Source organism: Pseudophryne corroboree, chromosome 5 (assembly GCF_028390025.1).
Source record: "Pseudophryne corroboree isolate aPseCor3 chromosome 5, aPseCor3.hap2, whole genome shotgun sequence".
In the NCBI taxonomy this organism is placed as follows: Eukaryota; Metazoa; Chordata; class Amphibia; order Anura; family Myobatrachidae; genus Pseudophryne; species Pseudophryne corroboree.
The window spans coordinates 185,214,588-185,226,735 of record NC_086448.1 but is presented as its reverse complement, the minus strand read 5'-3'; the positions used below and the strand labels follow the sequence as shown (position 1 = coordinate 185,226,735).

The 12,148-nt window shown below is 43.2% G+C and overlaps 1 protein-coding gene across 6 annotated transcripts in view; it reads left to right on the top strand.

Moving 5' to 3' along the window:
* DIP2C (disco interacting protein 2 homolog C) overlaps positions 1-12,148 on the top strand; it is an 820,289-nt gene that overhangs the window by 690,474 nt on the left and 117,667 nt on the right. For all 6 annotated transcript variants that reach the window (XM_063921929.1, XM_063921931.1, XM_063921928.1 and 3 more), the window contains one exon: positions 10,807-10,916. In XM_063921929.1, the coding sequence (XP_063777999.1) occupies positions 10,807-10,916 (110 nt within the window). The remainder of the gene's footprint in view (positions 1-10,806; positions 10,917-12,148) is intronic.

Genomic DNA, 12,148 nt, shown 5'->3' with positions numbered 1-12,148 from the left:
TTTAATGCACTGCATCTCCTTATGGTGATGTTTACGGGGGCCATTAGTGCCAATTCCCATCTTGTAAACCTCGCTGATGAGACGTGTCTGGTTTGGGCAGAATTCAATAAGGCTGATACTGCATGTGGCGTATGGATTGTGAGGTTGTGGCCTAGCACGACGTCTTCGCTTTTTGTCACTAGCAATGCTATCGCAGCAACGCTTCGCAAGCATGTGGGGAGGGATCGCGCTACCGTGTCTAGCTGAGCGCTGTAGTATGCAACTGGCCTGCTGGCATCACCGTGTTTTTGGGTTAGTACACCTGCTGCGCAACCAGCACTTTCTGTTCCGTATAGTTCAAAGGGTTTCCCATAGTCTGGCATACCTAGCGCTGGCGCCTGCGTTAGGCACTGTTTGAGTCTCTCAAATGCTGTTTCGGATTCGTCTGTATGCAAAATCCTATCAGGTTTGTTTGAGGAGACCATTTCCTGCAAAGGTAGCGCCAATATGGAAAACCCTGGGATCCAATTACGGCAATACCCACACATTCCTAAAAACGTTCTGATCTGTTGCTGGGTTTGTGGTAGAGTCATGTCTCTAATTGCTTGGATTCTATCAGCGGTCAGGTGTCTCAGTCCTTGTGTTAGACAGTGTCCCAAATATTTTACCTTAGTTTGGCATAATTGCAACTTGTCTTTGGACACCTTGTGTCCGGTGTCTGAAAGATGAAACAGGAGCTGTTTCGTATCCTTCAGAGATGCTTCCAGTGAATCTGAACACAGTAATAAATCGTCCACATACTGTATCAATACTGATCCACTGTCTGGTTGGAAAGACTGTAAACAATCATGCAAAGCCTGAGAAAATATACTTGGACTATCTATGAAACCTTGGGGCAATCGAGTCCACGTGTATTGGACTCCTCTGTATGTGAATGCAAACAAATATTGGCTGTCAGGGTGCAGAGGTACCGAAAAGAAAGCGGAGCAGAGGTCAATAACAGTGAAAAATTTGGCAGTGGGAGGGATTTGCATTAGGATGACAGCTGGATTCGGCACTACGGGGAACTGACTCTCAACTATTTTGTTAATCCCCCTTAGATCCAGCACTAGCCTGTAACCCCTCCCCCCACTCTTCTTAACAGGGAAGATGGGACTATTGGCAGTGCTGGACGTTCTTACTAGAATGCCCTGTTGTAGCAAGCGCTCTATTACTGGGTAAACTCCTAACTCCACCTCTGGCTTCAGAGGATATTGTGGGATTTTTGGAGCTATCCTACCATCTTTTACTTGTACCACTACTGGAGCTACGTTTGCCATTAATCCAGTGTCCTGTCCGTCTTTTGTCCAAAGTGACTCTGGTATCTGAGATGTCATCTCTTCTATTTGGGATGGATTCCTATTTGTCATAATGGTATGTGACATTAATTTTGATGGGGAGTCTAACATGTCTCGCACTTCCTGAGCGTGTTTCTCAGGTATGTCCAAGAATACACCTTCAGGAGTACAATAAATGACGCACCCCATTTTACACAGTAAGTCTCTTCCCAGGAGATTGGTTGGTGCCGATGCAGCCAGCAAAAAGGAATGCTTGGTATGCAAAGGCCCTATTGTAATCTCGGCTGGTTTGCTAACAGGGTAGTGCTGGACTACTCCTGTTACTCCCATGGCTGGAATTGTCCTACCAGTGGTTCTCATGCCCACTGTCGAATTTATCACTGACTTGGCCGCCCCTGTGTCTACAAGAAAGTTTAAAGTTTTACCAGCTACATTGATTGCGACCTCGGGTTCACTTTCAAGGTTGGCAATTAATTTTACTGGCTGCAGATTACAGGTATGGCCACACCCCTATTGGGTATGGTGACCTCCCTGAATCCCGCTGGCAGCAACTACTTGTGAGGGAGATAGTTGGGAACTACCAGAGGCATGCCAGTCTCTGTTTGGGGGATATCTTTTTGTTTCCCCTGTATGTGGCTCATAACTCCGTTTCTGCGGACCTTGCTCCCAATGTCGTGTGTCGTGTCGTTGTCTAGGGGTTTGGTATGAGTTTCGTGGATTCTTTAATCTACAATCTCGTGCCATGTGTCCCTGTTTGTGACAAGAATAACAAGTAACCATACTTGACTTACCCACAGGATTTGGTGATACAAACAAAGGCTGCCTTGTGGTCAGAGCCTGTATACTTACTGACATTAATTTGTCACCTTGTTGTTCCCTGTGTCTGGTGATGTTTCTGTCGTGATCAATAGCAGCCTCTCTCAAAGTAGCCACAGACAGACCTCGCCAACAAGGTTGCGTGGTCTGTACCCTAGTCTTCAATGACTCTTTTAAACCATCCATCAGTACCGATACTGCTACTTCCCGATGGTTTGTGTCTGTTTTAATGTCCTCTATACCTGTGTATTTTGCCATTTCTAATAATGCTCTGTGAAAATACTCTGCAGCTGTCTCTGACTCCTTCTGTTTAATGGAGAATATCTTATTCCATTTAGCTACTGCTGGGAAATACTCTTTTAGCTGCAAGTTTATTCTTTTCACATTATCTTGGTTGTACACATCTGTAAGAGGTACATCATGATCTAGTCCGCAATCAGCTAAAAATTGAGTTGCGTCGACATTTGAGGGTAAACACGCTCTCAGCAATATCTGCCAGTCTTTATTGTTGGGCTCTACAGTGTTACCTAAGTCTCTGATGTATTTTTGACTGGCAACTAAGTCTTTTCTAGGGTCAGGAAATTCAGACACTATGGTCCTTAATTCCATTCGGGAAAATGGAGTGTACATGGCGATGTTCCTAATGGGAGTGGCTCCTGATGCGTCTGTTTTCCCATTTGGCACTGCTATTACTCTAACAGGTGTAATTCTAACAACCTCATTCTGTGTAGATTCTACAGGCTGTGGTGAAATAGTTTCAGCATAATGCATGGTGCCGTACTTACCAGTTGATACGACCTCACCTATCCCTCCGCTAGGGACCTTTACTAATCTCGTGGGTGGAGCTGTGCCTACTGTGGTCTCTGCTATGGTGGCTGCTAGAGAGAGCGCTGAAATCGTTGCCGATTCGTCCTCTTGATCACACTCCTGAGGAAAGTTCAAAACAGGGTACAACTTGCACGGGTTAATACTTGCATGGGTCAATGGGTTAACATTAACATTTACACAGTTACTAAGTGATTTTGTGTTACACCTTAGTGCGTCTTTCTCCGTAATCAACTTCTCTCCTGATATATATGGTGGCGGCGGGGCCGTGGCAATTAGTTTTCTGTTAGTGCCAGATCCCGCCGCCTGAGCCAAACCTCTCTGTATCTCACCTTCCTGTTGCCACAACTGTAAATAATCATAATGCTGAATTCGTCTCTTTGTTGATTTTATGAGACATATCCTCCTCCTTAAATTTTGTAACACTTCTGAGCTGAAGCTCCCTATTCTTGGGAATTTCTCCCCGTCATGCACAGTCATTCTCTCCCATTCATCACATAAAGTTTCTGTGTGACTTCCATATTTCTCACACATGATATACCTGGCCGACCCAATTGGCCGGACCACTGAATCAACCCGAACCGAGGTTGATCGCCCCCTACCTGAACAAGTGGCCCCCATAGTTTGAAAGTGTTGCTTTATTTAGCCAACCCTTTACGAAAAACCAAATGCCAACAATAGGCTGACGGTGGCGGTTTACCGAGTACCCCACTCACTCGCCCACGCCGACCTATACGACCTGATCACACAGATATGGTGCTGGCGTACTCGACCTAGGGCCCCTGCGACCTGAACCTCTATTTACTGGAACCTGTGAGGGTTATCCGAAGAACACTTACTCTTTCCAGTAACTATTGGTTGCTGGATAGTTCCTGAGTGAGCAGCGAACTTCCCTTAAAATAAAAAAAATTACACAAATCACGTTAGAGTGTACAGATAGCGTTTGTGACCCCTTTACTCTAATGGTATTAGGTCAGATTACTAACTACTGCACACACTTACGTGCGGTCCAGTCGTTCAGTACACAAACAACTAAGCTTATGTACGGAAAGACCAATGGAATCGAAACTTACGACTGCGAATTCCTTCAGCCAGAGCTTATATGGCCTATATGGGTGTTGCACCAACCCTTTTCGGTGTTGTGCCTGTGAACTGTATAGCGGACTTCCTTGTCGGCTGTACCTGGACCTCCTGGTCTGTTATGACCTCCTGGTCTTGTTACAGTATGACCTCCTGGTCTTGTTACAGTATGACCTCCTGGTCCGCTATACTCTAATGCTCAAAATTGTATTTAACCAGAGATGCCTCCCTAGCCACCGTGCACGTCACTTACACGCATGTACCTCACGAGTACTCGACTTTTCTTGTGGTTCAACCTTTAAAAATTGTAAAAACACTCACTCATCACATGTACACTTTTGTTTCTATTTCTATTTCTGCGCAGAAAATTTTCTTTAGCCCAGCTGTGTTACCAATTAGAAGCAGGATCTGTTAATTTAAATTCTTTGGATTTCCAAAAATAGACTTGCGTTATTTACCGCCTGTTGCGCTATTTACCGCTGTGCGTTACTTATCACGTTGCGTTAAAAATCAACTTATCGTGACTTGAGCTACGTGGGCGTAACCGGACGCTACGTTGCGTAATGAACGCTGCGTGCGTCGGCCTTTGGATTGCGTACGCTAGTCTTTGTTAGAGACACGTGTACGCAAAACAAAGATCCACCGTAACACAATATACTTTTATCAATGTAAACGATCCCTGATCATCTACCGCGTACCCCACTGGCTTTGCCTTATCTCCCAGGCAAACCTGTGTGTTTGTCTACACTTTTAACTATTACCTCTATTCTTAAACTATGAAATAACAGCAAGTCTCTTTTAGCACTTTTCTATCAACTATAAAAACTGGCAGACAGGATGGTGATATACGACAAATGAAATACACAGATGGAAAAGAAATGCAGATATATATATGTATGCGTGCGTATATACGCAAGACAGAAGAAAAATAAACAGTTTTAAAAAAAACACAAGCGTTTTGTTCTTACCTCCGGTTCCCGGATTCCTTCAGCACTCGTTATCTAAGCGAAGCAGACGCTTATCCCGTCAGCACTACGAGACAACCTCCCGCCCTTTGCTGAGGGATAATGTCTGCTGATCTACCTAGTGCAGATATGTGAAGGACAGGACGAGCCGCCAATTGATAAAGCTAAATTATTTATCGTATATACAACCCTTTATGAGGTCTAAGAACACTGTACGCTGTTTACTTAAGAAGTACCGTAAGGGTACGCAAGTTGCGTAACGATCGCTCAGCCGTAGGCGAGACGCTCAAGCGTCACGTTCGCTCACGGCCCAGAGATCACAGACAAGCACTCTGTTGGCTATGACTAACGTAATGATTCGCTATGGCGTAGCGGACGCTCGAGACCACGAGGAGATCACCAGCGGCGCAGACGCTCACAACGCTATACCTTTATGTCTAAACCTATTATTAATGAAATACACAGAATACCTTAATGTGAATACAGGGTGTAAGTGCAACCTTGTGTAACCTGACTAACTACAAAGCTGCTTGAGCGTCACCGACGCTCAAGTAAACACTTAAAACTATAGGAAATACACAGATACTGGTTTAGGGTCCAAAGCCTATTATCTGTATTATAACTATTATACTTGCAAAAAGAATCACAGTACAAATGATACACTACAATATAACAGAGACTTCCTAACCAAATAACTATACAAGAAATACAATACAATACTATGCTGATCTAATACAATACAATACAATACTAGTCAATGGGAGATACGAGAGAAGGAGAAGGGAGAGAGAGAGAGAGATATATATGAGAGAAATGGCTCACAGAAAGACAATGATTACGGAGAGAAACTTACGCACAAGGGTAAACGATCGCATGCGCCTGGACATCCAGCACCCGATTTTCAGCAATGAGAACCGTTGAAGAGTGAGAGCTGGATGTGGTCGGCCTGCCTATTTATGCCCCACACACAATGCAATCTAATGGTCCCTACAATCTGATCGTCCATTGGACACAGGAATTCGGCTTCGCATTATAACAAAAGGTCATAGGTTAATTCATACAGGTGGGCTGTGACGATTTCCAACTGCTCAGGTGGGAGGGAAACTGGGTTTCCCGCCGCATGGGTAATAAAGTGCAAATAAAGTAAATGTTCATAAACTTCTTATGTCCATAACTATTCGCACGAGCGATTGATCTGCTTCAAACCAACACCGGAATATTTCTAATTAAATATTCTTCCGATGGATACTAAACACCACTGTATTACTCCTGTCTGACCCTTCGTATCAAACAAAGAGGGATTCCTCTGTTCATAAACATTCTATATTAACCAAACTTTCAGAATCTATCAAAGGGACCATGATCTACAAAATACATTATTACTGAAAATATGTAACGATTGAGTCGCACGCTACAACCACATAAACTCTACCGTAAATACGCATACCATGCGCCTGCGGGTGCCCGCGACTGTGAGTATGCGCACGTACGGGAGAGCGTACGCATGCGCAGCACGGACCTGTGTGAGGTGCAAATATGGTAGTGTGCATAGAGATATTTTTCTGACTTTGACAGTTCCTGAAGTCCAGACTTTTGTAAAAGGAGTACTACATATACAGCCCCCGGTTGTGCCCCCAGTGGCTCCGTGGGACCTGAATGTAGTTTTGGATTTTCTCAAATCCCATTGGTTTGAGCCACTCAAATCGGTGGATTTGAAATATCTTACATGGAAAGTAACCATGCTACTGGCCCTGGCTTCAGCCAGGAGAGTATCAGAATTGGCGGCTTTATCGTATAAGAGCCCATATCTGATTTTCCATTCGGAAATATACATTTCAAGGACGGCTGGAGTCAGAAAATCTGACTCGCTGTTTATACTGTATGCACCCAACAAGCTGGGTGCTCCTGCTTCTAAGCAGACGATTGCTCGTTGGATTTGTAGCACAATTCAACTTGCACATTCTGTGGCAGGCCTGCCACAGCCTAAATCTGTCAAGGCCCATTCCACAAGGAAGGTGGGCTCATCCTGGGCGGCTGCCCGAGGGGTCTCGGCATTACAACTCTGCCGAGCAGCTACGTGGTCGGGGGAGAACACGTTTGTAAAATTCTACAAATTTGATACCCTGGCTAAAGAGGACCTGGAGTTCTCTCATTCGGTGCTGCAGAGTCATCCGCACTCTCCCGCCCGTTTGGGAGCTTTGGTATAATCCCCATGGTCCTGACGGAGTCCCCAGCATCCACTTAGGACGTCAGAGAAAATAAGATTTTACTTACCGATAAATCTATTTCTCGTAGTCCGTAGTGGATGCTGGGCGCCCATCCCAAGTGCGGATTGTCTGCAATACTTGTACATAGTTATTGTTACAAAAAAATCGGGTTGTTATTTGTTGTGAGCAGTCTGTTCAGAGGCTCCTACGTTTGTCATACTGTTAACTGGGTTTAGATCACAAGTTATACGGTGTGATTGGTGTGGCTGGTATGAGTCTTACCCGGGATTCAATATCCTTCCTTATTGTGTACGCTCGTCCGGGCACAGTATCCTAACTGAGGCTTGGAGGAGGGTCATAGGGGGAGGAGCCAGTACACACCACCTGATCCTAAAGCTTTAGTTTTGTGCCCTGTCTCCTGCGGAGCCGCTATTCCCCATGGTCCTGACGGAGTCCCCAGCATCCACTACGGACTACGAGAAATAGATTTATCGGTAAGTAAAATCTTATTTTAAGTGCTGCAATAAAATGTAACTTGCTTAATCATATAAACATGGAATGCGCTACAGGAACTGGAAGTGGAAACTCTGCAGTCAAGCTGGGTGCTCACTATAAGATAAATAATATGATAAATTGTTCCATAGAGGATCAGAATGATATATTGTACACATCGTATAGTGTGCAATCCCAATCCAGGATTGGATGTGCTGCACATGGGCCGATTCCATGGCCGATGTGGTATTGTTACATGTAGTATGTAACGATACATCATGCTGTCATACAGCGGTTCATTTAGTGTGTACAGCAAATGTGATGTATCGTTACATCGGGTTGCTCCATCGCATGGTGTGTTCCCAGCTTTGTTTTATGTATGCTATCCCTCTCAACACTAAAAAAAATCCAGTGCACCAGCGGGGACATGACTTTTCAACATAGTGCATACTACTGTTTTTAAACACATCTGCGGGTAAATTTATTAAGCCGTGTGTTGCAAAAGCCACTTCTATGCATGTCTAAGCAGGAAGCTGAAAACATTATTACCATTCACAGAGTCTCTTGCTTTGAATAGTACAGGTTGAGTATCCCTTATCTAAAATGCTTGGGACTAGAAGTATTTTGGATATCGGATTTTTCCGTATTTTGGAATAATTGCATACCATAATGAGATATCATGGTGATGGGACCTAAGTCTAAGCACAGAATGCATTTATGTTACATATACACCTTATACACACAGATTGCAGGTAATTTTAGCCAATATTTTTTATAACTTTGTGCATTAAACAAAGTGTGTCTACATTCACACAATTCATTTATGTTTCATATACACCTTATACACACAGCCTGAAGGTCATTTATACAATATTTTTAATAACTTTGTTTATTAAACAAAGTTTGTGTACATTGCGCCATCAGAAAACAAAGGTTTCACTATCTCACTCTCACTCAAAAAAGTCTGTATTTCGTAATATTCCGTATTTCTGAATATTTGGATATGGGATACTCAACCTGTATTGCCATTTTACATCTACTGCTTAAATGCGCCGAGAAGCGGTGCACCGGTGTGGTATGGAAGGTGATAATGTTGATATTATCTTAGACCGAAAAGCTATACCTCTAGATACACTATTACCGTGGAGCCGCTAGACTGAATACACGTGCTACGCACTTTGTAAGCTATTTGCATACAGAGTCCTGCACGTGGTATGCACTTGGCGTACACACGCCGCGCTGCGTGTACAGAGTACACACAGCGAGCGCACACACAATTGATAACCTTTAAACCTTGTTAAGGATACAATGTAAATGATACGATTACAATTTAAACCCTTAACAGCAAAGTACTGCAACGATGTTATATCTTAAACCTTAAGTAGAGCTGACGGTATAAAGTACCCGCAGTGCGTACACCTTATCAATATTTATACACCTTTTACAGATAAATACACTTTAAAGCCCTTGCAGGAAAGTGAAGACACCACACCGATTTGTAGTTGCAACCACAGAGTTCTAAGGTTACAGTGGATTAATTCCAATAGGTAAACAGTACAAATTATACACTACAGGCTAACAAGATAAATCTAAACAGAATAATGGCTACAGAGAATGTACATACGTGAGAATGTTCGCAAGCGCAACCCGGCCGGTCCTCCGCTGGTCATACAGATAGCGTTCAGAGTCTTCTGACCGGCCAGGCAACAATGGGCTTTTTATACACAACATGCATACACAATACAATGGTCACTGTAATCTCATTGTCCATTGGACACAGGGATGTGTCTTTACATTACAGAAGAGGTCATAGGTGAATTTGAATAGATGGGCGATGTCTTTCCCCAACTGCTCTTGTGGGTGGTATCCTCTGGATTCCCGCCGCATACATAATATACAGTAAATACAGTTAATGTTCATATTCTGCTTCTGCACATAACTATACGCTGGAACATGCGATCTTTCTCTAACCAACACCGGAATGTTACCCTCAAAATACCCTACAGCTGGATACTAGACCTCACCTTCCAACCTTTATCTGACCCTTCCTATCATGCAAAGGCGAATCTCTTAGTCCAGGAACTGTTTAAACTATTAATACTCGCTGACGTTGTGCAAGGGAACTATGGGAACAAAATGCACTATTTGGGTTAAATATGTAATGTTCTAATAACCCTCTACGCGCTCTCAAACTCCGCCGTAAATACCCATATCACGCGCATGATCGCCGGAGCGATCCTACGCAAATTGCGGATATGTGCACGCACGGCGGACTGAGTGCACGAGCAGCGGGCATGTGCATGGGGTTAGTACAAGGCATATGCATTACAATATTTTTCGACTTTGACAAAGGTCGACCAGTATTGCTCGACAGTAACTAGGTCGACAGGGATTCTAGGTCGACATGTTCTAGGTCAACAGGTCAAAAGGTCGACAAGAGTTTAAAAAAAAAATTTGGTGTAATTTTCTCTGTACAGTGACCGGGAACCCCAATTAGTGCACTGTGTCCCCTCGCATGGCTAGCAAAGGCAAGGTACCTCGCTCCGCTGCGCTCGGCACAGGTTTCTATTCCCATTCATAGTCCGCGTGGATCGATAAGTATGGATAAGTTTTTAAAAAATTGTGAAAAACTCTTGTTGACTTTCCGACTTACAACATGTCGACCTAGAAACCATGTCGACCTAGTTACTGTCGACTAATAGTGGTCAACCTAGACATTGTCGACCTAAGTGTGGTCGACCTAGAGAACGGATATTGTGGTGCACACCTTGGCCTCCCATTCCTCCTTCTCCTCTGTAATAACCTTCCCCCATCAATGTAGTAATATATTCCCCCCACCTGTTATTTGCATGGGTTTTTTTTTTATATGTAGTCACGTTTTTTTACACTACGTAAATTTGCTACTGGTTTTTGCAAACTTGACTGGTGTGTATAGTATATAACTAGTTCTATTGAGTATTTGCTCTCATCTTCTGAAGACTGGGAACTACCATAGTCATTTACTGATGAATGATAATAATATTATATATATTTCTGAAACGTAATAGTTATGTTTATGATTTAACTTTAAAATTTAGAGTTATTCCTTTTTTCTTTTCTTTTAAGATGATTTGCCAAAGAAAAGACCATCCCAAATCTACAAACCCTCTGACCCAGAGACATTGGCTTACCTTGATTTTAGTGTATCTACAACTGGAATGCTTGCTGGGGTAAAGGTATGTACAGAGGATCTGTGATTCTTATTTCTCTCTTAACTTTTGTCCTTTTGAAAAGCAAGTGAACCACTTTATTTTACATTAATCTGTATTGCTGAGCTACTTCCTATCCTTGAAATGGGATGCGGTCAGTTTACCTACAATCAAAATCTCGACAGTCAAAATACCGACAACCATTGACCGATGATCAGAATCCCGACATGGTCAAAATACCGACATTTAAAATGTTGATAGGTCAAAAGGTCGACATGAGTTTTTAATGTTTTTTTTTCATTGAAACCGACTTGTTCATACTTTACCATCCCAGTGGACCTGGAGAGGGAATATTATAGTGTGCCCGAAGCATGGCGAGTGGACGTGATACACTTATACGATGTCCATGTTGACCCATGTCGACATACAAAAAATACAATAAAAAATGTGTGTCGACGTTTTGACCTGTCGTCATTTCAAATGTCGGTATTTTGACCTTGTCTGTATTTTAAATGTTGGGATTTTGACCTTGTCTTGATTTTGACCGTCGATTAATTGTTGTCGGGATTTTGATTGCAGGTATTTTATACTAAACACCCTTGAAATAACTGAATACTAAATACAGCCAACATACTACACGTCACACTCTTTTTCTGAAATTTTCATTTTTAAAAATGCTCTTCAGGAGGATGGAGCATCTCTGATGGGCACTATAGCGGGCCAGCGCAGAAGTTGCTGCAAGTCTGGGGAATAATAAATACACAATATACTGTGCATTGCTTTTTCAGCTTTTGTTCCTATCTCTGCACCCCTTTGACCTTTGTTGATGAAATATAATAGGAGTTGTTGGGCTGCATGTACAGATAGGGAAGCATTTCCTGCACAGGAAAGTCAGGAAAAGGCATTTGCCCTCACACATAAACTATTACCTCTTTAGGTTTACATGTTCTCCAATTTAAGGGCCTAATTCAGACCTGATCGCAGCAGCAACATTTTTCTCTAATGGGCAAAACCATGTGCAGAGAGAGTTAGATTTGGGTGAGGTGTGTGCAAACCCTGCACAGAAACAAAATAACTCACCCAAATATAACTCTCTGCACGTTATATCTGCCCCACCTGCAGTGCACATGGGGGGTCATTCCGAGTTGATCGCATGTAGTAACTTTGCTGCTCGTGCGATCAACCTGACGCCGCCTATGGGGGAGTGTATTTTAGCATAGCATTGCTGCGATCACTTGTGCAGCCCTGCAATGCTAAAA